At 40.9% G+C, this 26,546-nt stretch overlaps 1 protein-coding gene and 1 long non-coding RNA gene across 2 annotated transcripts; both read left to right on the top strand.

The window, feature by feature from the left end:
* Positions 1-221: 221 nt before the first annotated feature.
* On the top strand, positions 222-25,727 carry MORC3 (MORC family CW-type zinc finger 3). The gene is made up of 17 exons (XM_083608839.1): positions 222-426; positions 8,239-8,311; positions 9,251-9,383; positions 10,229-10,443; positions 12,255-12,402; positions 14,283-14,433; positions 15,036-15,167; positions 16,481-16,600; positions 18,055-18,152; positions 19,376-19,477; positions 19,573-19,695; positions 19,789-19,860; positions 20,398-20,440; positions 21,430-21,602; positions 21,748-22,591; positions 23,127-23,218; positions 24,775-25,727. The coding sequence occupies exons 1-17, from the start codon at positions 385-387 to the stop codon at positions 24,923-24,925; spliced, it is 2,712 nt and encodes a 903-aa protein (XP_083464965.1). The 5' UTR covers positions 222-384; the 3' UTR covers positions 24,926-25,727.
* Positions 1,406-4,454, top strand: LOC310760441. Its single transcript, XR_014546977.1, has 3 exons — positions 1,406-1,504; positions 1,547-2,823; positions 4,271-4,454. It is a non-coding gene; the product is annotated as an uncharacterized lncRNA (long non-coding RNA).
* Positions 25,728-26,546: the final 819 nt, after the last annotated feature.

Here is a 26,546-nt window from a genome sequence, read left to right as displayed (position 1 = left end):
GGCGCCACTACCGAGAAGGCCCTCTGCCTGGTTCCCTGTAGCTTTGCTTCTCGCAATGAGGGAACCGCCAGAAGGCCCTCGGCGCTGGACCTCAGCGTCCGGGCAGAACGATGGGGGTGGAGACGCTCCTTCAGGTATACTGGGCCGAGGCCGTTTAGGGCTTTAAAGGTCAACACCAGCACTTTGAATTGTGCTCGGAAACGTACTGGGAGCCAAATCAACAACAGCACCAGCCGCAAAGGAAAGCGAAGGGAAAACGTGATTTATTGATTTTTTCCAGCTCCGCCCAGTCTCCTCCCCGGAAATAACTTGCAGCTGAAGAAGAGGGGCCTGGGAAAAAGGAAGCTTCTTTGCGGCAGCGGCTTTTGTACTGGAGGAGCTAAGATGGCGTCGGCCCTAAAGGAGAACGGGATTCCTCTGAGTGCGGTGAGAGCGGGCGGGGAGGCGGCGGCGGCTTTTTCCGCAGGGTGCCGCGACAGGTTGCGTTTATGGGGCTTGCGAGGCAGAGGCGAGGTTTGGGGCGTCGTCCCGTAGGCGCTTTACCCGCCGCGGGTGGAGATGTTCGAGTTCTTGCCTTTCGCGCTCTCGGGGCGCCCGGTTGCAAATCCTCTCTGGGAAGTTAAATGGGCGGTTTTTCTGGGCTGCGGGAACCTCCTCCTCCCTCTCCCCCCCCCCCCGGTTTCTGTCCCTTTTGCTCTCTCAGCAGCGCGGAGCTGAAGGGCTCCGAGGCTTCTCTTTAGGGAAACCCCTTTCTGCCCTTCCAAGTTGCCTCTTGTGCAAAATAAAATATAATAAGAGGCAGCCGCTGGCGGGCTAATCCCATCCTTGCGGGAGAGGCAAATTCTCTTTCCCGTGCATCTCCCTAAAGGCGGAGGAGTCTGGCTCTCTTATCTAGATTTAGCGATCTTTTTGCAATGCTGCAGGCTCCAGACACCTCTGAAATGTCGCCACGCGCGTTGTAAATACTGCCTGCTCCTTTTGTGCCCTCGTGGGGGCGAGGTTCTGCGTGAGAAGGGGGGCGCACACAATACGGTGCTCGTGTGAGTCTGAAAGAAGGAAGCGCGGGAGGGGTGAAACTGCCCTGGTTTTTAGCTTTCGCTTTCCAGCAATTCGAGGGGAGGAGTCAGCAGAGGCAGGATTTGAGTAGTGTTGTTTTTGCCTGACAAATGGCAATAATGTATGCTCTGGCTGGCTGGGTGAAGATACCCAGGTCTAGTGAGCACAGCAACTCGTCTCGGTAGACACATTGTGTGCATCTTGATAGGAATGCTATTTCACAGAACAAGGGTGGCCACATAAAATCTCTGCTCTGAGTTATTGTGGAGTGGGTTTCTGAGATATTTGGAACTTGCAGGAGAAACGCTCTCACAAACCACAGCGATCTACTGGGTATTTAAGGGGTAAGGTGGTCTTTCAAATAACTTGGTCCTGAGCTGTTTGGGGCCTTATATGTTTGTACCAGCACACTGAACTGGTCCCAGTAGCAGGTGTTCCTTGCTGGCAGGTCCTAGTTAGTCTGTCTATAGTTAGTGTTCCTTGCTGGAAGGTCCTAGTTAGTCTGTCTATAGCAGGCTTCCTCAACCTCTGCCCTCCAGATGTTTTGAGACTACAATTCCCATCATCCCTGACCACTGGTCCTACTAGCTAGGGATCATGGGAGTTGTAGGTCAAAAACATCTGGCGGACCGAGGTTGAGGAAGCCTGATCTATAGTTTGGACTACCAAGTCATAGACCAGGGGTTAGCAAACTTTTTCAGCAGGGGGCCGGTCCACTGTCCCTCAGACCTTGCGGGGGGCTGGACTATATTTTTTGGGGGGGTGGGAAATGAACAAATTCCTATGCCCCACAAATAACCCAGAGATTCATTTTAAATAAAAGCACACATTCTATTCATGTAAAAACACCAGGCAGGCCCCACAAATAACCCAGAGATGCATTTTAAATAAAATGACACATTCTACTCATGTAAAAACACGCTGATTCCCGGACCGTCCGCGGGCTGGATTTAGAAGGCGATTGGGCTGGATCCGGCCCCCGGGCCTTAGTTTGCCTATACCCATGTCCTAGAGTTTCAGGAGAGTTTTCAAAGGTAGCTCTATATCTAGTGCATTTCAATATCTATCTGGAGGTTACTGTGAATAACTCTAAGCAAAAGTAAAGCTATGTAAGTGGTACCAAAGTTATGGCCACACTGTTTCTGTCTGCAAGGGACCATAACTGGTATATAAGCTTCAACTGATGAAATACACTGTGTGCCATAGACACCATGTGATTTTTTCCCTCAGTTGTAGGAGTTTTTTGTGAGACAGTTTAAAACATGCCCTCAGCACCTTTCAGCAGGGATCTGTTTCTGGAGCTGCCTTCCAAGAACTAGGCAGTGATCTAAGCAAGTTAAAATCACTGGTAAATTTCTATTAAGTTACAGCTATACACACGAAAATATGGCAACAGCTAGAAAGATATTGGCTCTTATACATAATTTCTTAGTTTGCCAGAATGGGTGGTTTTCAGCTTTTCAGGACCCTGGGCAACAGCAGGAGAGGTGCAGCAGCTGGGACTGCAGTGTAGGAAAACTTCTGTCCTTTCTCCCTGCTTTCCATTTGCTGCTCATCTCCTTGAAAGAGATGAGTTGCCACATCATCCCTGGAAAATGCACTTGCCCCTGGCCTTGAGTCAATGCATCTGAGTGGAGGGAGATAAAATTCCTGGGTTGGCATGGCTGACCTCTGGGCTAGGGAGAGGGGTGAGAGTGTTTCAGTTTAATTTTTATGGATGGGTGGGTGGGAGTATTGATTTTGCTGTAGCAGCCAGGAGTGACTTAAGTCTACTGTGTGCCTAGTTGTGAGGCATCTGATCAAGGCCTGTATTTTAAAATGAGCTTAAAGATATATTTGCAAATGTTTGTATGTTTCATGCCAGGCAGAAACCAGCTGGCTAAGTACTTTGGCAGTTGTTTATCTTCCTGCTCTCCTGGACAAGGCCCCCCCTGATTTATAGCAGTAACAGGAGACAAGTTTCTCAAAGTTGTAAAAGGGAATTACAGGCTGGGAGCAAATGTTACACTGACCCTACATATTACAGAATACAATCAAGCTGCAAAAACACTAATTAAGAGTTGGTAAATAGTAAGATTTATTGTTTAACAGAAAATAATACCATGCGCCTCCCATCAGACTCTAGCCATATTTTCCTAAGGTTTAAGGTATACTGAGAGAGTTAAAGGGCAATAAATTTTGGGGAGAGCTAATGGGAAAAGCAGCTGGCTGGGAAAGGGGGATGTAAACTGAAGAGGCTTCTTTTGAAGCTGTTTTTTACTGAGTTCTTTTTACTTTGCAAAGGCCTTTTCTTCTAAAAAGCTATCTATGTTATGTATGAGATTTGTTGGCTTAATGTAATTAGGCAAAGGATTTAGAAAGTAAGAAATGTTAGGTTCTTATTTCATTGATGGTGTGTGAGAATGTGAACCCAAGATCTCTGTTTAGATAGAATTTAATACGAGCCATTTGTTTTGGAATGCAGGGGCAACAGGGGCAAAAGGTGATCTGGTAATTAAGGTGCCTTGTCGAGGCAAATGTAAGATATATGGCTACTTGTCTGCCATTTATGGATAGAAGGAAATATAGCTCTTTGTCTCCCATAAAAGGTAATAGGAAATGGGTGTATCTTTTATGATTGGTTCTAGAAAACAGCCAATAGGAATTTCAACCAGGCTGATTGGACAGAGGCAGCCAAAGGAGGAGCAAGGGGGCTGGGCTGAGGAAATATAAGTGCTGGCCATCAGGGCTGGAAGGGGGCAGAGCTTTGGTAACCATATACCACTGTGCCATCATTTATTTGTCTGACAAATAAATTATTATTTTAATTTCTCTATTGCTGCGTTGAATATTTCATTCCAGCTAAGCGTTAACCACAAGCAGGGTGCTACAGTTGAGCCCCTGAAATGGGCTCAGAACAGGTCAGGGAACCCCCAGAGCAGCACACTGGTAAGCTAAAATGCTTGCACTGACAGAACAATCTCCTTACAGCTACAATGAATTTCTCCCAGAGTGATTTGGGGAGATAATAACAGCTGACTATAGATGCAAGCTTATTGTTCAAATTGGACAGAAGCATAGCAAAGACTGCTTGAAGATCACTCAGTCTTTGACACAATATGACCTACATGCTGCTACACTGTGAAGCCCAACCTGCCTGCAGGGGCTGGGTTTCCTATCAAATTACTTTATTTTTCGCTCCATAGGATACTCTTTTTCCCTCTTAAAAACTAAGGGGGAAAGTCTGTACGTCCTATGGAGCAAATGCAGGGGGGAGGCAGGCAGGAAAAGCCCCCAAGAGCTGCACACAAGCTTTGAGTGGCTCTTGCAGGCTTTTCCCCAGGAGGGAGAAGGGACCACCGCTCCCCAACCTGTTCTGGGGTCGGGGGAAGCTCGGGCTTCCCCTGCCCCAGCCCCGCAGCTAAAAAGGAGAAGCCTGAAGCCCCCGGAGCGCAGCGAGAACTGCCGCTCTGGGGGTTTCAGGCAGCTATCCGCAAGCCTTCAGAGCGCAGCGCTCCGAAGGCTTGTGGATAGCCGCCTGAAGCCTGAAGCACCCGGAGCACAGTGCGAACTGCCGCAAGCCTTCGGAGAGCAGCGGGAGTTCTCGCTGCGCTCAGAAGGCTTGCGGATAGCCGCCTGGAGAGCGGGAGGGGTCGGTGCACACCGATCCCTCTTGCTTTCCAGGCTTTGCTTCGCTGGAGAAGGAGCTCCGTTTCTCCTGCCGCTTCGCTGAAGGGCCACTGAGCAGAGAGGGGGAGAATTTTTTCCCCCTGTTCTCCCCCTCCTATGGTCCGGTGCGTCCTATAGAGCGAAAAATATGGTAAGCCTGAGGGGCAACTCTAATATCCTTTCACTTCCTTTGTTTCCGGCTTAAATAACCAGTCTAAAGGGAGTGGCAAGAACACCTTTATTGTGTTTGCACTGTGATGATGCATCAGGTGGAAGACAGATGCATGTAGCTACAGCTGAGGAGGATGAACAGTTCCACCCCAAAGTAATATTATGCCCTTTCCAGAATATTGCTTTTGATGGGGAACACATAGAATGTCTCATAAGAGATGTATTGTTTTAGTAAATCTTTGGTCTTGGATTTTCTTTCACAATCCTTGGTGGATTTTCAACTGATTTTAGTAAGAACATGTTGCTGCTGCTTCCATGTTTGCACTCTGGAGTCATTCATGCGGAGGTTGTGATCTCCTAGTCAGCAACTAATATTCTCAGAAAACCACTTAGAGAGGAGAATGAGGGATGGGGAGCCACCCTATCAAAATCCTGTTCTCTAAAACTTATTGTCAGCAAGCTGTATTGTCCCAGATGTTTCACTCTTAGCCTTTATGACCTTTACTGGACATTGGGAGAAGGACACAAAGGCCAAGGAGACAGAAACCTTTGGGGGCTCCAGTTGCAACTAGATGTTTCGTTTTGGTGACTGTAATCTTGGTTTAAGGAGCCATTTGGTGCCTAGCTGGTATATCCAAGTTTCTAACACTGGTGTTTCTCCCAATGGGCATCCCCCAACAAATTAGATTGTTTTGCAAAAGTTTATGTCCTGAAATGCCCTGGAGAGCTGGGAAAAAGTCAATATATTTCACATCTGGCAACCAGTTCTTTGACTTGAATACTGATGCCACTTCCCCTCGATTCTCAGCTGCTGCTGCTTCTCCTCCTCCTCCTCCTCCTCCTCCTCCTCCTCCTCCTCCTTCTTCTTCTTCCTCTTCCTCCTCCTCCTCCTCCTCCTCTTCTTCTTCGGCGATCACTCATAGCTGAGTAAGATTGTATTCCATAAACACAGTTTCTACTAGAAATTCCCTGCTGTGCTCCTTCCTGCTGTAGGCCAGGTAGGAAAGAAATCAGAGGCTGGCTTCACATTACATGTGAACCAAGCAAACCATGAGAGGAAGATACAGTTTGGAGAAGGAAGGAAAATGTTCTCTGTGTCCCACCTTCTCTGTAAAAAAGGTTGTGGGGACCCACTTGTGCATTTAGAAACCATTCACCAGTGGAAGGGCTGAAAGGTTCTGTTGAGGTGGTGGGAAAATTCACTTCGTAGAAAAATGAACAACCTACAGATGGTGATGTTGGCAGTTCAGGTAATTGCAATACAACTCAAGCTATGGTCTCTTATGAGGAAAGCGATTTGGAGGGGATGCCAGATCAGGCAGAGGAAATAAGAAACACGTCTCTTCTTCCCCAGTGAATCAAAATGATGAAAGACTGGGAGAATCTAAGGGGGAGGAAAAGGAACCGCAAGGAAGGAAGACTGGATGAATATCAATTTGGCAATAATTTTGGACTGTGACTTGGCTGAGATTGCTGAAACTCTTTAAAAGAACTTTGTAAGAGCTTTTATATAGAAACTGGAGAAATATCTGTTTGGATTACTAGAAGGACATTAGAAGAGTCATATTGGCTGTCTGGATGACCAAGAATTTAAAGCTGGACTTGGGGGGGAAATTTGGGAAAAGTTACATCCTGCAGGGGGGGGGGGACTGATTTAGAGTGCACATGTTAAACACTTTGAACAGGGGTCGGCTCAAGGAGGAGGAGGTTAAGGCAACAATGATAAGATGGGCACAGGATATTGGACCTCCAATAATGATGGCCGAATGGGAAGATCTTTGGAGAACGAATATGAAATTTACGGCATGTTATAACGTCAAAGAAAATATGTTAAAGATACAACACAGATGGTACCTGACCCCCTCATGACTATCTAAGATGTATAAAAATTTAGCAAATATTTGTTGGAGGTGTGGTGAGAGTAATGGCAATATGTATCACATGTGGACATGTAGGAAGATCAAAGTGTTATGGGGTTTAATTTATGAGGAATTTAAAAAATGTTTGGAATAACCTCTTTAAAAAGACCCAAGGCATTTCCGTTAAGCATTGTTGGCAGGGACATCTTGAATACCTTTAGAGAGGTATTCTTATATGCAGTGGCTGCAGCTTGGACTTTGGTGGCAAAGGGGTGGAAGGAAGAAGTCGTCCCGACAATAACGGACTGGCAATATAAGCTACAAGAATTCGCTGAGATGGCACAGCTGACAAATAGTCTGAGAGGCAATTCAAATAAAAAATTTATGGAAAAATGGGATAGAGTAGCTCCAAATTTTAATCCAAATGTAGAAGGTACTCACAATACAGTCATTGAATGCTTTTAATGTTGGAAGAATTGACCGCTGATGCCTCACAGTCTCGCAGCTTCGTATCATCAAAGTAAGCGTTTTGTACGATGCATCGCAGCTATGACCCCCTCACTCTCGGAGCTCAAAAACAGAGCTTGCCGGGAGGGGGGAGCCCGCTTTTTGACACCTGCTGGATCCCATGTCCTCAAAATGCTTGATTTGAGGTTTTTCTTGGGGGTCTGCTGCGCTGGAGCAGTTTCCCCCAACTGTGATGGCGTGCACGATAAACCGGAAACTCGGCAAGGCTTATATTGCCTGGGCTGCATCGGTCCTGCAGAGATCCCTTCGTGGGCTGGATCATGCGCACCCACGATTTTTGGTGTCTTCACAGATGCAATTTTCGGCGCTGTGGAAGCAAGTCCCCGTGCCGCGCTGCGCCGGTTTAGCACAGCGCGTGACTCAGCTTGGGGGCGGCTCGTGGGCCAGCCAAACGGCCACTTCCAGCCCATGGGCCTTAGGTTGCTGACTCCTGACTTTGAATAATTGTTGTTTCAGATAATTGTCAGATAGGGAGGTAGGAGTTCTTTTCATCTATTTTTCTATTCTTTTTATTATTTTTCCTCTTTTTATATAATTGTGTTTTGTAAGGATCATAAGCATTCTATTTTATATTTTCTTTCTCTTTATTCTTCTTTTTTGATATTGCTTTTTATTAACTTTTTATAAACGTGTTTGGATTTTAGTGCTCAATTTGTTAAAACCTTCAGAATTATTATTATTTAAATAGAAACCAATCCCCAGCTGAGCCCCATGGTGTGTAAAGCGTTTGGGTCAGGAACTCAATATACTTCTGAGTCAATGAGGCATTGCACCTTTCTGCGTACCATGTTTTCTTTCGTTCTTACAGTGCTTTTTTATGAATTTTGCAGATGGTGTATATTTGTGATGGTTTATCTAAAGTAAAACTTCGTAACTGCTTTGCATTGCAACACTGCATCTGTATGTACATTGCAGATGTATGTACCTAGAAGTTTAATTATTTTGATTTTAACATGTACACTTTCTGTTGTTTCAGCTGTGTCCAAAATTTTTGCACACAAACTCTACCAGTCACACCTGGCCTTTCAGTGCTGCAGCTGAACTTATAGGTATGTGAACAACATTGTATTTTTGCAGGCTAAGCCATACCTGTTTTATGTATTACACGGGAGCAGTTTTTTCTAACTGGTTGTTACATCTTTAACAAACTAAAGCTGCAATCCATTACCACTTACCTGGGAGCAAACTCCATAAAACTCAGTGGGGATTACTTCTGAGTAGGTTGTGCTGTAAGACCCTAATAAAAAGCTTTTAGCTTTAAAAAGCTACGCCCATATCTGGACAGAGATAGCCTAACTACTGTTGTCTATGCTCTGGTAACCTCAAGGTTACATTACTGCAATGCGTAGGAGGGCTGCCTCTGAAGATGGTTCAGAAACTACAGCTAGTGCAGAATTCAGAGACCAGGTTGGACTGCCTCTTTCCATATGAATCTATCCAGACCCTGAGATCATCTTCTGAGGCCCTTCTTCGTGTGCCTCCCCCTTGAGAGGTCCGGAGGGTGGCAACGTGAGAACGGGCCTTCTCTGCAGTGTCTCCTCATCTGTGGAATGCTCTCCCCAGGGAAGTTCGCTTGGCGCCTTCATTATACACCTTTAGGCACCAGGCAAAAGCATTCTTTTTTAACCAGGCCTTTTGTTGAATTGATTGACATCCTGCGCCCTTTAAAAATGTGGGGGGTTTTTTGCCGGGGGGGGCATTATTGGGTTGTTGTTTTATTTTGTGGCTTTATATTTTGATTTTATTCTGTGAACCGCCCTGAGACCTCCAGGTATAGGGTGGTATATAAATTCAATAAATAATAAAAAAAGACAGAAATAAATGATATTGTCCTGCCTGTGGACTTCCCCTTAGGCATTTGGTTGACCACTGTGAGAAATGAGGTGCTGGACTAGATAAGACCTCTGGTCTGATCCAGCAGGGTGGTTCTGTTTTTATTATTGAAGATTACTCTTGTTCTTAATTTTTGCACCACTCTTTATTCTCAGATAATGCCTACGATCCTGATGTGAATGCAAAACAGATGTGGATTGACAAAACTGTTATAAATGAGAACACATGCTTAACATTTATGGACAATGGAAATGGTATGAATGCAGACAAGTTGCATAAGATGTTGAGGTGGGTAAAGTTTTAGTGGTGTGTGCAGTCTCTGGCTTTTGATTGCGTGCTCGTAAAAGTATAATGTAAGAAAGTTGCATTTTTAGGACACCAAATTTATGGTTGTGGAGAAATATTAACTGTACTTCAGTTTAGACAACATAAATGATTCACAATTATGTGATTATGTGCCCATGAAAAACTAATACCGGCGCTTCTGTATGGTCTAAAGTGTATTTTACAATGAGACAGGTGCAAATGCAGTGGCCTTGATCCAGGGTGCTCTTTGTGTAAGTAGAAATGCCATGTATATGTGCTGCTGACTATCTGTGTTGGTCTGTTTCCTCAATCTGCTGGAGCTATAACTCAACAAGGGTTTGAGACCCATCGGCTACCATCACCTGGTTTAACTGGCCAGTCAAAGCTGTTACCAGGGTGTGGTCGCTTTCACATGCTGACAGCTTGTAGGAACCACAGGTGAGAGCCAAAAGCAGGGTGGGAACCCAAAGGTGAGCAAACTACCCTAGAAAGAGCACAGTGTGTCCCGCACCCCACCCCTAACACCCAATACAATCTGGTAGATTGTCTACATCACAAGTAACATGCGCTAGCAGATACCATTTTTTTTCTGCATCATGATTATCACAATGTATTTCTCAAAATATGAATTAGCCAGGAATAAAGTGTTACATTATGTTTGAAGCTGAAAGAAGAATACTGTTTAGGAACAGCAGCTGGTTTATTTTAACTCCACTACAGATTTGGGTAGTTGAAACCGCTGATTTAAATCAAATCTCATAAGCAGCACTATGGCACTATGATAAGCGCTTTCCCCTCTTCCATCTTTTCAAACTCATGTGTTTCAGCTTTGGCTTCAGCGACAAAGTTGCATTGAACGGCCGTGTTCCAGTTGGATTGTATGGAAATGGATTTAAATCAGGATCGATGCGCCTTGGGAAAGATGCAATTGTTTTCACCAAGAATGGAGAAATCATGAGCGTGGGCATGTTGTCACAAACCTTCTTGGAAGTTACGAAGGCAGAACATGTAGTTGTTCCCATTATAACATTCAACAAGAAACATATCCTTTCGATGATTTTGAAGCCCAAGTGATAGATTGTATCTGGGATATCTGTTTCTCAAGATGATCTCTTATTCCAGCATTACTTCTTATATACTGGGCAGTAGTTGTATACCAGTACTGTATTCCAATAGAATTTAAGTCTCTCACCACAGAAGCTTGGCTTGGGGTCTATGCTAATGTCTCCTCAGTGCTAGATGAATAGCTATTTCTATTCTCAGACTTTTAACTCTTGAAGAGATTAATGTTAACTAGTTTTATGTTACTAGGCTTTATTTTTTGTTCTATGACTTTATTGTTCTACCTCTAAACGTATATATCACAGGTGGCAAACTGGATCTGACTAGTGGACCTTATCCTAATCCACCACCACTCACTGCACGCCAGCTTTGACAGGTGGACCTGATCACCCACCTCTTGGTCACCTGACATAATGATGTCAGGTGATTTACACCTATCACAGTCCAACAATCACTGCAGCCTCTTCTAAAGACACATGTTTATATATAATAAAACAGAACTCAGAAGTGCAGTCAAACCATGGTTCCCGAACGGCTTAGTTGCCAAACAAATTGGCTCCCAAACGCCATAAACCCAGAAGTAAGTGTTTTGGTTTGTGAACGTTTTTCAGAAGCCGAACATCCGACGCTGCTCCTGCACTCAATTGGAAGCCACATCTTGGTTTTTGAATGGTTTTGGGAGTCGAAAGGACTCTTGGAACAGTTTAAGTTCGAGAACCGAGATACCACTATAGAAAAAAGTGCCCCACCCCTCCAAAAAGAGAGAGGCCAATGATGATTTAGCATGCTCAGTTTCCACCGGCTGCTCAGTGGCTATTGTGGGAGATGGAATGGAATGGAGTATGCTAAGGAGAGCATAGCTGGCTGTAAAATCAACAGGGTACTCCTCACTGCAACATTTTGTTGCAGGTCTCTCTAGTATTTTTTATTGTAAGCTGCCAGGGGGAAATTACATTGGAGGGCAGCATATATATTTATGACATAAAATTGTAAGGTTGAAAGGAAGTAAATGGCAGCAGCAGAAAATGAGAGTTTTTCCCTAGGCTGGAACTAGAAAAGTACAGTCATACCTTGGGTTGTGAACGTGATCTGTCCGGGAGGCACGTTCGCAACCCACAGCGTTCACAGCCTGAAGCGCCGTGTCTGCACACTAGTGTGATTCGATTCTGCGCATGCGTGTGACGTTATTTTTGCACTTCTGCACATGTGCGAGCACCGAAACCCAGAAGTAACCTGTTCGAGTAATTCTGGGTTCGGCATGGTCAGTAACCCGAAAACGCACAACCTGCAGCTTTGTAACCCGCGGTATGACTGTATTCTGCAGTTTTCCTGATTTGGATATTAAATAGGAACATGCAGTATGAAAGGCAGGTTAAAAGACTAAGCTGACAATAGATGTGTTCCATTTAATTATATGCATTATGGTTTGTAACAACATAATTACACATAACCGATTACCATAGGATCACAGTTTTAAATATTTCATTGTGGTTGTATATAGTTTCTTGTAGAGCTAGGGACCTCTGGGGGGTCTGGTGGTGAGCCAAGATTTCCAGACTACTTCAGGAACATGGTAATGTTAAAGTTGCCGTGTGGTCACAGACTTAAGATGACCAGCTGTTAATTTGATTGAAACAGTAAAATAGTTATGGGGTGGACTTTTAAGTGGCAGCCGCACAATAAATGCTCATCAGTTTATTCATTCAGGAGAGATTTAGATGGAAAAGGCTATAAGCTATCTGAGCAAGGTTTAACAGTTCTTAAATATGCCAACTCCTTAATATAATATACGGGAATTAATGAAACGTGAGAAATCAGCAGCCAGCTTGAAGGCTATCCTGGAACATTCTCTGTTTCCTACTGAAGAGGAGCTGCTTGCAGAGCTTGATGCTATTATAGGGAAAAAAGGAACAAGAATAATTATTTGGAACCTTCGAAGGTGAGAGAAAATCCATTGTTAATAGTTGAGTTGGTAATGCAGCATTGATGTGTGCTAATTTGATATAGTTGCACAAAATTGGTAAACAAAGCATTATATGTTACTGCTTTATTGTTTATATTTCTTTTAGGACACATTATATTTACTTCACCCCATCTACCTTACTTCAAATTCTAATGTTAATCATGGATGAATCAAGCAATCTGGGATGAACTCCCATGAAAAATGTTTCCCAAGAATCACTTGACACAGGTCCCTCTGAGTCTTGGGGGAAGTTTCACCATGTGCTTTTAGCGTAGTAAAGTGAACATGGAAATTAACTTCGCTTCAAACATCTAAAATACGTTCCCTTGAAACAAATTTTATAATTGCAGACCATGAAAGGGCCACTTTTTACATTATATTTTCCCCAAATTGCAGGTATATTGTGAATAGGGAAATGGCTCTCTCTAGTGATAAATGTGCACAACTTCTCTACCGTGCATGCTGTTTTCACCAGCAGAAATTAAAGCTTTCCTTTCCATATTTTCATTCACCATGGGACCAGAGAGCTATGTATTCTTCCCATGCTAAAGGGGAAATCGTTTAGGATCATTTCCAGCTATTGCCACTTTTCAAGGAGTATCTAACAATGGTGAAATCTAAGGAACACTAGGCTTTGCATTTCCCCTATTTCCTAAGATATTAGAGTATGAGACGTGTCCCTCAAGCAATATAAAGCATAAGGCAAATTCAATATTTTATTTTTAACAATTAAAAATTTCAACAATACAATGGAGGAGGAAAAAGCAGAATGAATGAAATAATATTCGCAAAGTGAAATTCAACACTATTTAGTGAAAGAAAAACGGGCCATATTCCTACAGAATAGAAGCCAAGGATAAAGGATAAAGCCAAGGATGCTTTACCAACTATATATACGTAGTTGGAATAGTTGGAAGATGCTAAATAGTCTCCCATTTCATTGCTGGCAACTGAATATCCCAGAATGCAAATGGTTAAAGGACAAACACCCAGGTTTCTTCCATAGCATTCTTGGCATATGCAAGTATACAGCGCTAAAAGGTTTTGTCCATTATGCTATTTCTCCTTGCCGTCAAGTCAGTTGACTGTTTTGGCCATACCTTTCAGAGGACAAAAACTTAAGTTAACAGAGATTTAGTTCCACTTTGATTTCAGGATAATTAATATTCTATCAACACCCAATAGACAGAGTTCTCAGTTGTTTATGAGAGGCATAAAATAAGCATATAAAATAACAAATGGGGCTCTCTGCTAAGTTGACTAGCCTGATCTGCTTTCGTCAGGAAACTGTAGAGTCAAAATGACCGCTCCCCACATTAAATGGGGGGCGTCATTTGCGTGGTCGCGGGCAGCCCCTGGACCCTATGCGGCACCATTAGCACAGGCTTGGCTTTGTCTCCCCCCAGGTAGGATACCTGGAGGTCTCCGCCTACCTCAGTCAGTTGCCCAATCCCGCCTGGGGAAGTGCTGCCAAGGTGATCAGGCCAGGTGGGGGGAGGGACTACCTGCCCACACAATAGAGGGAGGATCTTACCTGGGAATTGTCAGCTGGCTTCAGAAATACAAAAATACAGAAACGTATTTTATGTTTTTAAGATGGCTATAGCATTGCTAACAGAGTCCAGATGCTATGGTTGAATTTCCCTGTCTAGTTAGAAGTACGTACTGGTAGTTAAAATGTAGCAGCATACCCTAAATCAAGGAGAGATAATGATGTACCCTCCAGAAATGTTAAGCTACAACTTCAGAGAAATGTTTAATAATACTTTAAATGGTGCTGATTACTGAGGGCTGCTATTGCTGTATTTATATATAGTATTGTTTAAATTCAAGTTTCTTTAAATGTCCTTCCACAGAGAGAAAAACGAACAAACAGAATTTGATTTCGATACAGATAAATACGATATTAGGATTCCTGCTGATTTAGATGAAATAACAGGGAGAAGAGGGTATAAAAAACAAGAGAGACAAGATCAGATTGTTCCTGAAAGTGATTATTCATTACGGGTAATGCTTACTATTCATTTTTTTCCTATTGGTTGTAATGTTATTCTCCACTATGTCTGTACGTGGTATATACAGAATCATCACAGCTGTTCTTTTCGCATTGGACCCTAAAAAAAAAATCACTGTTAAAATATGCTTATCTTAAAAGTTCATTTATTCCATTTCACTAAGTTATAAGACTTCTAGCCAAAGATGATGAAATGAAATTGCACTGTGCAAATGGGCATTCTTCCTGGCTGAAATAGTCTACAAATATACTGTGATGGACTCTCTCTGATGCTGGTGGTTTTGCAGAAGGGGGACTGAATAATTTTCTCTTTAACATTCAGCAGACACCTTACTAATCATTGTATCTGCCAGTGTCTCGCTGTTCTGTCCCACACATGCAGAATCCAGTGCTTAACATTATGTATAATCTGGACACATGTTGAAAGTGCCATGTGAGTTCTGGTTGCTTACTTAATATCATTTGACTTAAATTTGCAAAATTTGGATAGAACTCCAATTTACATATTTTACAAGCTGTATCCTGAAAACTTGTTACTGGTTTTCTTTTAAATTGCAAAATGTACGAAAAATTAACCATGTACTTTCCTTTTCAGGCTTATTGCAGTATCTTATATTTAAAACCAAGGATGCAAATAATTATAAGAGGACAGAAAGTACAAACGCAACTAGTCTCCAAAAGCCTTGCTCACATAGAGCGAGATGTTTACAGGCCGAAGTTTCTGGCTGTATCCTTTATTACTGTGGGCTGCTGCAGACTGACCAAGAACGGCTGGCCTAGTGCACGTGAAACCTTTGACTCTTCTCTTCCCTTCTCTCCCCACTTGGTTCCACTATCAGCTCAGATTTTAAGCATGATTTTAAGCAAGAAGCTTTGTTGTAATTTGTGATATGTTGCAGAAACATTCCCATTTAGGCTTGCCTGCTATTGCTTCATAGGTGAAATAAATCCAAGGTTTTTTGTACATGCATATCTCTCTTCTTTAGAAAGACCCAATAGTAGTGTATCACCTCCTCACTCTCTTTGCTTTGGCAGTGGCTATGGTATACAGCCTAGTAACATGAATTTGGGAGGGGGGGTATTCAAAAAGCAAAGGATTACCACTCAGCTCTAGTAGTGCCTTCTATACAGTTGTCCCAAGGTGATATATAGTAAAAACGAACAAGGATAATGTCCAATCTAACCCACAGAATGAGGCACAGAACTGGAAAGGCTAGAGGCGAGTCCATCAACAAAAGTAGTAGAACTGGTGGAATTTGAGTGACCAAGAGTCCTATGTTAGTGGCAGCCAGCAAAGGAAAGCAGTTGCTAAATAGTTGCAGTTCTTTTTTTTTTAAAGGTTATGGTCACTGGTTAGAATGTGAAAGTTTGCTAGTCAGTGAACAAAATTGTAATCATTCCTTTTTATTTCAATATCAATATGCATACAGAAGTAAGTTCAGTTGTTCCAGAACTGTATTGAAGAATACAAGCAACTGATCCATAGGACAGAATATTAAGTTTTAAATGAAATAAATTAGTTAGTCTTAGGTTTGTCACCAACTTTAGGATTGGAGCAGTGTTATGCAAGCATAGTTTTTTATCCCTAAATTTTGTTTTACTCCATTTGGCTAAACTCGCTAGCTTTGGATCCATTTAGTAAGTAAGATAATCAATACAATATCAGAAATTGCTACTGTTCATAAAACAGGGAAAAAAGTTGTTAAGATATTTCTTCACAAATTATAATTCCCTTTATTAAAGGCTTTATCTAACTAACTTTCCTTTAACTTGTAGTTTAATTTGAAAGTTCTGAGTTTTCTCCGGTGTAATCATGGAGTTTTTTCAGAGAAAAACCTATCTGTTTTCAAATACAATATATTTATTTTACTATATACAAAATAATTATTATATTTTGTACTGTAACTTGTACTAATGGTTAATACTCTTTCACATTCTTGGGGGCTAGTGGAATTATTTTTTTAGACAGCTCTGTTTAGAATGAACATTCAGTATGAAGAGAACCATATTTTGATATTTTCCCTAACTTACACAAATAAGCCCAAAACCGTAAGAATTACTTTTGGATTCAACTGTCGAAATAAAGATCACTATGGAATGATGATGTACCACAGAAACAGACTAATCAAGGCTTATGAAAGAGTAGGCTACCAGCAAAAGGTGAGAGAAGTTCATATAGCAATAGTTCATCTTTCCACACTTTAATTGAAACTTGTTATAGTTAGTCTTGTTAATGTAAAATTCCATTTTTGTGTATTTTCAAAGCGCGGTGGACTGAATTTAAAGCACTGCCATTTAAATCAGCATTTTAAATTATCCATTGGCATGCTAACGTATTTACTAAACAAGGATGCATAGAAATTGATCTGCTCAATCTATACATTAAAATATTTAAATTTATGACTAAACAGAGTGATTACTCTACTCCATGTTCTGTTTCACTTCTAATCCTTTCTTTGTACTGCCTAATTCTTGCCTTGGCCCAGTCTCACCCCCATCCAAGAAACACAAAGTAGCTAACAGCCCCCAATCTTTTGCAAACTGCAAAAAGGGGCAGCCTTTTAACTCAGTGTGTTTGACATAGAGCCATTGTTTCAGGAGTTTTGTTTACATCTGCATGTAGGTTTAACATGTAAGTTTAACATGCTTATAGTCAGATTAATTTTAAGATAGCTATTCTTTAAATTACTATTTTAAAAAATAATAATAATGAAGAACCCCCCCTCAATATTTAAAACATTATAAAAAATGGTTTCTACACCAGCAAAAATCTGTATTTTAATCAAAACGGTTTCCTGCAAATTTTTGAAGATCCTTGTCATTCTCTGAGAAGCAAGTTGTAAACATTCAATGACATCGCAGCAGCTCATTTAGTAAAGTCTTGCATTCTGGGGGCAGCCAAGGGCTGTTTTTGACATCTAAAACACAAGGCTGAGAATTCTTTTGTGCAGTCAAGAATTAACATTTCATCCTTCTTTACTGCACATTTTTCTTTCCAGCCACCCCCCCCCCCCACAAGTAACTGTTGTTATTATAATTTTTTGAATTAATATACTGCCCTATACCCGCAGGTCTCAGGACGGTTCACAGGATACAATTACAATATAAAAATGCAAAATACATAATCAAAGTAAAAACAAGAACAACTTAATAACAGCCCCCCCAAAAAAGAACTACTGTCACTGAAAGCACTGTGATGCTTAAACTGACAGAACTGTATGTGTATCCACTGTGTTCTGATTAACTGCTTGATGTTGAATGTTGCCATTCCCAACTTTGACTAATAAGTCTGAGCATTTTGAAGCCAATCTACCCCAATACCTAGCTCCAAATTCTAAGTCGTTTCTCAACCTCCCATTTACTTTTAAGTAGAAATTCTAAAGGGGGTAGCAGAGGCTTGCTTAGAAGTTAAAACAATAAACTTCCTTTTCAAGAAGTTGTTTATCCAAGCAATTGAACTTGGAATAATCCCTGTTCTGGCATCTTTTGTGATGGAACTTGTATACTTGTATAAATCTTTGTTTAAAATACTGGAAATTTGTGTTCTTGGTGAAAACGTTGGTATATCTTCCTTGTCTATATGCTTCCCCCACCCCACCACCACCCCTTTGCAGGCAAACAACATGGGAGTAGGTGTGGTTGGGATTATCGAATGCAACTTCCTAAAGCCAACCCATAACAAACAAGATTTTGATTATACTAATGAATACAGGTAAGAACGTATTCCAGGATCCTCCTTTCACAGTAGCCAAACAGATGCCAGTAGGAAGCCCACAAGCAGGGGCTGGGTGCAATAGCACTTGTGATTCCAACCAAATTGCTATTGAGATGCTTACTTCCTTTGAGATCCTAGGGATAGAACACCACCATTGCGGCTAGTAGCAATTGGTCGCCTTATATTCCATGAATAGCTCTAAACTCATCTCAGTGGGTGGCCATAGCTAAATTCCCAGTCTGCATGTAACACTAGACCGTGGCTTAGCAGTACATTTCTAAACAAGCCATGAGTTGGCTTGTTAACTAACCAATAAACCAGAGTTCGTTTCCAATCTGTATTGGGAATCACTTTGAGATGCCTTATGGCAGGCTTCCTCAAACTCGGCCCTCCAGACTACAATTCCCATCATCCCTGACCACTGGTCCTGCTAGCTAGGGATCATGGGAGTTGTAGGCCAAGAACATCTGGAGGGCCGAGTTTAAGGAAGCCTGCCTTATGGGAAGGTTTTCATACAATAAGTAATAATAATAATAATAACAGCAGCAACGATCACCACCAGAGTTTCAGGTCCATATGTAATGACAAGTTAATGGTCAAACTAAGCTCTGCTGTCACTTAAGTTCTCCTGGCCATGTGAGTCAAGCACATGAGCCCTAAGGCTTGTGGAAGTCCCTTCTGCTCATGCATACAGAGCTGCTCTCCCAACAGTGGTGCCATTACCACTTTACCTACCCTACCTCCTTGGGTAGAGAAATAGTAGGGTGCTGTTCAGCACACTGTCTCTGTAGCATTCACTCTGCAGTTAGGAGCACTAGAGCTGTCTCATTGTATCACACAGCTTGCCTCTAACTCACCCTTTGGCTTCATTTCTTGTTTTTAGCATTATTTACACAAATATATCCTAAAGGGAGGAATTTAAAAGCATTTTTAAAATAAGCAATTCGCTGCTTTCCCCTTATCTCTACCATTAGTAGACATGTCTGGAATCTGAACCAAATGCAGAATCCTACTGTAACTTGTTAGGAGTTCAAGATTTGGAAGGAATAAATAGATTACGCCTTAGCACATTTCTAGTATGTTTTCCTTAAATGCATAAGTGATATTTATGCTCGTTCTTTCCCAGTAGTACTTGCTTTCTGTAGCAACTGTCAATGTATGTTTCATATTATACAGAATGTGTTTTGTTGAGACACAACTTTGTATTTCTTGCTTATTAGGCGTACAATGCAAGCGCTTGGTGAGAAGCTAAATGATTACTGGAATGAGATGCAAGCAAAGAAACTGGATTATCCTCAAGAAGAGATGGTTGAAGTTTCCCAGTAAGTTTTTCTAAAAACATAAAACTCAAGTCATAATCTGTGCTTGGTTTAAATTATATTTGCTTAGTTTTAATGCCACTTACACTCTGTTACAGGAATCGCCCTGATCAAACCTGGGTTCAGTGTGATTCATGTCTAAAATGGAGGAAGCTTCCAGATGGAATGGATAAATTGCCAGAGAAGTGGTATTGTTCATACAACCCTGATCCTCAGTTCAGGTAAAATAGGGAGAAATTCGGCAATTCGTTTTTTCTCAGATTGCATTTGCTAGCTGGATTAAAAATATATATATATTCCTTTCTTAAAATTAGAAATTGCAATGTGGATGAAGAACCTGAAGATGATGATTTATTAATTCCATATGAGAAAAAGTTTAAAAAAAGGTGAGCATTAAATAAAAACAGGAAGTTGAAATGTTGGCTTTTTTATGTGTTCCATCAAACAATTTTGAAGACAGGCACTAGGAGGTTTATTCTGTAGAGTTTTAAATGGGTAATATGCTTCCTTCTAGCAAACCCATTATGTTTCGAATATGTTTTTGTTGTTTAAGTCAAGAAATCCACAAAAGAATTCACTAGTCCAAAACATACCTTCATTTGACAATACAAAAGTGAACTTTGTCCTTTTCACTAATGGTTGTTTGCTCTCACCATTAGAAGTTATAGTGAGCTACATAGAATTGTGGAGTTGGAAGGGACCTTGAGGGTCATCTAGTCCAGCCCCCTACAATGCAGGGATGCTGCCCACAGCTGTCCCTTGATGGGCTCAAACCACCAGCAGCCAGACACACTAACCCATTTCAATACTGGAGGGCTATAACATAAGTTATTGATGCAAAAGGTAATGTAAAACAACAACTTAATATTAGAAAGCATATATATACTCAGCATAAACCATGATACTTTTTCTTCTCAATGCAGAGACAGGGAGAAATTAAAGAAAAGGATGGAGCTTAGCCAGCAGGTACGTGACTGATTATCTTGACATGTTTACTTCTTTGTTTGTGGAAGCAATGTTAAATTACTTGCAAGTTTTCCTATACTGTACCAGGTTCATTTTTTGCATGAAAAGCAGCAAAAGGATACTTTAGCTTCTTCCTCCATTTTTGTGTGTCTTGAATATACATTCTCTCCAGGTCAGAATTTAGCCAAGGATATAAACTTTCCTAGGGTTGAAGGCAGGATTATGATCAGTGTACCATGGATTGACAGTTGGCACTATTTCCTGGCTCCACTGCTGGATACAAATGCTGCTGTCATCAATCTCCATATCTTCTCCACTCTGAGGATGCTGAATAATCGTAACACTTGAACCATGGAAAAAGGTTACAACAGTGGAAGATGATTGATTGTGATCAATGCCATCTAGATTGGTGGCCAGCACTGCCTTCTGTGGGAGAGAGTTTTGTAGTTTAACTATGTGCTGCGTGTAAAAAAAAAGTACAGTGGTACCTCAGGTTAAGTACTTAATTCGTTCCAGAGGTCCATTCCTAACCTGAAACTGTTCTTAACCTGAAGCGCCACTTTAGCTAATGGGGCCTCCTGCTGCTGCTGCGCCGCCGGAGCATGATTTCTGTTCTCATCCTGAAGCAAAGCACTTAACCCGAGGTACTATTTCTGGGTTAGTGGAGTCTGTAACCTGAAGTGTATGTAACCCGAGGTACCACTGCACTTCCTTTTATGTGTCCTGAATCTTCCTGTTTCTGTGCGTAAGTATATTTGACGACTGTTTACATATTCTGGTTCAATCTAATTTACTCAGTAGTCAAATTTCGAGGTAGAGCGATATGGCTAAAACCTGTAACTGAGCTGCCAAGGCTTTTCCCGCAGCCCATCCAGCCATATATGTTGTCATTTTGTGGTGACTGCAGAGAGTTCAAGGAAAAAGTCGCAGTGATGGAAGTGAATAATGTTTTCTTCTCTAATTGTAATGACATAATGCCGTTTCTACAGATTTATAACGAAATGTATTTACAAACAACGGCTGCCTTGTCCAGTGCACCTCCATTATTGAGTGAAACTATTCCAATGTTTCATGCAGAAGCCTCAAACGTGTCGCTTACGAGACCTCAAAACAAATCAAACAGCACATCAGTATCTTCTCCTCATTCTGATCCTGAAAATAGGTCAGTAAATAAAATGCAAGAATATTTCCACCTACTTTCCCCATTTGCTTGTGCTGGTTTTTTAAATTAACATTTTCTGGAGTTTAGCCTTTAAGGGTTAAAACTGGTAATATGATTTCTGTTACTTTGCTTTTTGTTTCTTTAGCCTTAAACGAAAACTTTCTAATGCTGATGCACCACTACCTTTTAAGATCACAAAAGTGACTAGCCAAGCATTTGAGAAAAAGAAGCAAGATGATGATGATGTTATCATTTTGGAAGAGAACAGTACTCCAAAACCTGACGCTCTGGAATGTGACATCACAATAGTAAAAGTTGAAGGTGGGGCTGATGTTGATTTCAGTAATATTGAGGGAGAAATTTCTATGAACAGAGATGCTTGTTCAGAAACAAATGGTTCAAAAGGAACTGCAGCAACACAAACTGAAACAGAGGAACTTGTAGTAAAAAAGGAAGAAGCTGAGGGCAATGCAGATAATCAGCTGTCCAGATCAGAACATGAAATAACACTTACAGAACATCTTCATGTTTCAGAGGCTGATATTGTGAATGCAGACATTAAGATAAATGAATTAAGCCTTCAACTGCTTTCATCCAACAGTGAAAAAGAAAAATATCAACAGCAATGTGATACATTGGTTAAAGAATTAACACTGTTAAAGCAAAAAATAATGGATACAAATGGCAAGCATGTGCAAAAGGGACTATGTCCTCAGTCCACAGAAACAAAAAGTATAATATCAGATGCAGAACTCAAAAAAGTTAAAGAAAAAAGTAAAGAAGAGATATTCATTCTGTATGAACAGGCATTGAAAGAGATGAGAACACTGAAACAACAGTGTGATACTCTGCAGAACTTAAAATCTGAATGTAGTAAATGTAAAAACATTGAGAATAAAAGTGAAGCAGATGACATGGCTGTGCAACTGGGTGATGTTTTCAGACAGCTGGACAATTGCAGCATTGAAAGAGACCAATATAAAAATGAGGTAAGTTTCATAATTCAGTACATAGAAAGGCTGGGTTGATATTTAGATTTACTTGTTTTGGGTTTCAGTCTCACACTTAACCTTAAATGCATTACCTTAACTTAATTTTAATGGAATGTATATAAAAGGGTCTTTCAGAATTAGAGCATGCATTTCCTACAGAATTCAAGTGCCTTTGAAATCAGTGAGACTTAAATAAAAAAAAGTTCTTTGGAACTGAGAAATTAGCCAGTGAGAACATCCTTTGACTTGAGGTAGCCAGATTTGGTGGAAAGAGAAGACCTACTATAGAAAAATAGTGTTTAGTTCAGATTTGTGCAAACCAAAATATTGTAAGTAAATCAGACGTATCAGGCTTCCGGAAAACATTTACAAACCGAAACACTCACTTCTGGGTTTGCGGCATTCAGGAGCCGATTTGTTCGGCAGCCAAGCCATTCAGGAACCAAGGTACTACTGTATACTGTAACAAGTATTTCACTTTTGTTTTTCATTTTCAAAAATGCAGGTATCTAAAGCTTTGATTTACTTTCAGATTGAACTACTGGAAATGGAAAAAACTCAGCTGGGCTTTCAATGTGAGCAGCTGAAAGCAGAACTTGCAGAGTTAAAAACTAATGGAGAAAGGTATATATTCCTACTAAGAAGCCCGATTTGTGCATGAAAAAGCATGGAAAGGCTCTAAACTTACACTTTCATCTATTTTCAAACCTACCTTCAGGAAACCTTTGCACATGAATGTCTACCAAGAATCCATATTGCAGAGAATTCCTAAGCATGAAGCACACACTCAGTTCAAGCAGGGCATTTACCAGGTTTTGGGTCTCGTCACCCACCTTGCCATGTCAGTGAAGACTGCAACCTAGAACACACCCAACATTTTCATGTTGCTGTGCAATGCTGAGGAATAAGATAATTGTGAGGAAGCTCTTTTACTTTTCTTCTCTTTGAGGAACTGATGGCAATCTTCTTAGACAGGACTGGCCCACGTGGTGCCATCCAGATGTTGTTGGACTCCCATCAGCCGCGGCCACCATAGCCAGTGGTCAGAGATGATGAGAACATTTGGGGCAGGGATGTGCATTGGCTATCCCTGTTCTAAGGAAACTCAGGCATCTCCATAATGCTGTTTTATACAGTGATGCCTTGGTTTACAGCCATAATCCGTTCCGGAGGTCCAGTTGTAAACCAAAACAGGTTGTAACCCAAGGCGCACTTTCGCCAATGGGGCATCCAAAACAAATGGGTTGTAATCCCCCCAAAATGGGTTGTAATCCAAAAAAAGGGACACACACTTCAGGGTTTGACGTGGTTGTAATCCAAAATGGTTGTAATCCAAAACGGTTGCAAACCAAGGTACCACTGTATCGTGCTACACCATCCAAACCACTGATCTAAACAACCTAATTCATTGCACCCAAATACTACATGCCACGTAAACCACTTAAAGGTTTTGGTGGTGAAGCATGATATTAATCCTACTTTTGAATGAATGAATGTCCTAGTGTAGCATGTGATTGCTGGTGCAATCATATGAACCTTTTCTTGTTGTTTGTAGCTGTAGCAAGTATGTAGGAAAATGATCTGTACAATACCAAAAACAGTTTTACATAAATACTGTTTACTATTTCTGGTGAAACTTATTTTCAGACATTTTCTATGTTAAATAAATAAAATTAATAGACAAGGTGAGCTACAATATAACATCTCTATTCTATGTAACATTTCAATTTAATTGGTTTAAAGTGTCATTTAATGTATTCTTTAAAACAATGTATGTCAAATTTGTAACAGACTATAAAATAGTGATAGAAATGGGAAAGGAATGAATGAACAGTTGAGCAAATGATGATTTAAAGCATGGGTAGGCAAACTAAGGCCTGGGGGCCGGATCCGGCCCAGTCGCCTTCTAAATCCAGCCCATGGACGGTCCGGGAATCAGCATGTTTTTACATGAGTAGAATGTGTCCTTTTATTTAAAATGCATCTCTGGGTTATTTGTGGGGCATAGGAATTTGTTCATTCCCCCCCCCAAAAAAATACAGTCCGGCCCCCCACAAGGTCTGAGGGACAATGGACCGGCCCCCTGCTGAAAAAGTTTGCTGACCCCTGATTTAAAGTGCTGAACTTATCTTCACCATACCTGTAATTTTAACTGATGTTCTCAATCTTCTCTTTCTTAGCGTGAAGCTGCGATCCCTGCGAGTTAACGTGGGACAGTTACTAGGAACAATAATGCCTGAACTTAATGTGCAGCAAATCAATCCTGACATTGGCATAGTCGATGAAATTCTAGGGCAAGTTCTGGAGCAATTGCGTGAAAGCACTACTTAATTTTGTTTCCCCTGCAATCTCAACATACCTTATTGTCATGTTTCCAGCCTGTAAAGACTGTTCATTTTAGTGCCATACTACACATGAAAACTGGTCTGGTTTCCTTTTAGGCTTCTGCCTCAAAGGGGCTGCTTTTTATTGGAACTGCAGCTTCTGGGGTGGGGGTGAGGGTAACATTTTCCTTCCATACTGTGGTTTGTGACAAAAATCACCCTTCCCCTGCAACAGCTATTAGCCCCAGAAGGTAAGCTACTGGCAAGTAGCATTTCCCCCCAAATTACTAGTATTTTATAGAGGCCTGTGAGTATTTCTAAACTTTGATACATGATTATGTATTATAAGCTGATTAAAAGTATTGTAAAACAAATGTTATGTCACAGTATGTTTCTAAAACAAATATCAACTCATGTTCTTAATTTTGATAAAGTTGTCAAAAATTACTATAGATATTATGTACCTTTTTCATTTTCTTGAAAGCAACATTTTTCCAATGAGTGGTTATTGATATTTCAACCTTATAGTGTATATGCTAGTTAAGGGTATTGCAAACAAATTATTTCAAATTGTACTGTTTTGTTTAATTAAAAGATAACAGTTTTTCAAAATATGGCCATATAGTTCTAAGGAGCAATTTTTACATACTTTTTTCTTTAATTATGTATTTGTTTTTCATTATTCTCTGAAGGTACTGTACAGTCTGGGTTGAAAAAAATGTGACTCTATGGAGAATATTATTTAAATTTATACTGTACATTAATACTTTGAAGAAAAGTGAATAAATGTAAATAATTTTTTATTTCCATGAAGTTAATCAAAAGATGTATATTTTGGACTAAATGTGGGGGAGGGGCACATCATGGTATTCTGAGTGACAAGAAGAATTCTGTATCTGGGCAAATGGTTCCCTATTAAAAAAAACCTGCCTTTTTGTTTCCTTCTAATTATGAGCATTTACAGCACAGTCCTAATCATGCCTACTCATTGGTAAGTCCTACTAAATTCATTGAGCCTTACTCCCACATAAGTACTTAAAATTGTGTAGTTGTTTCTCAGCTTAGTAAACTAAATACTTATCTCCATAATCCAGCAAGTTAACTTGAGGTGCAATCCAGTAATTTGTATTTAACTGTCAGGACTTGTGGCTTTACCTCATGGGATAGCAGACCCTCGCACCTTGTCAAGAACTTATGATGAAACTCAATTGATATTTCAACAGCATTCTGTCTATAGTTTGTAGGGCTAGTCCTGAGGAACTCCTGTTCTCTTAGGCATGTGGAGCAGTTCAATTCACATTAATTTTAGCCTTCCAGCCGAACTACATGTGGATACCTGGGTGTTTGGACTGATGTCAAATTCACATCCAATTCCTTTCTGGTATATGCATCTGATTTAAAAGTGTGTGTGTGAAAACTATACTTACACATTATATCCTTTTCTTTGATTCCTAAGAGAGGTTTTTAGGACTCTCAGTTCCTTTGATTTTGAACCCCCTGCAATTCAGGAATCTGCCCAAAAATGGGGCTCAAACCCACAACCCTGAGATGAGGAGTCTCATGCTCTACCAACTGATCTATTGTTGAGGGTGAGCTTAGTTTGGGGAATGGGAGTTGGCTATTGCTTA

The sequence above is a fragment of the Podarcis filfolensis genome, assembly GCF_964270895.1.
Source record: "Podarcis filfolensis genome assembly, chromosome: 4".
Taxonomy (NCBI): domain Eukaryota; kingdom Metazoa; phylum Chordata; class Lepidosauria; order Squamata; family Lacertidae; genus Podarcis; species Podarcis filfolensis.
This window is presented reverse-complemented; position numbering and strand designations above follow the sequence as displayed.

Coding starts and splice junctions, on each gene's coding strand:
- MORC3 (XM_083608839.1), top strand. CDS start 385: ATGGCGTCGGCCCTAAAGGAGAACGGGATTCCTCTGAGTGCG. Junction 18,153..19,375: donor GATTATACTAATGAATACAG/GTAAGAACGTAT, acceptor CTTGCTTATTAG/GCGTACAATGCAAGCGCTTG. Junction 22,592..23,126: donor GAGACCAATATAAAAATGAG/GTAAGTTTCATA, acceptor ATTTACTTTCAG/ATTGAACTACTGGAAATGGA.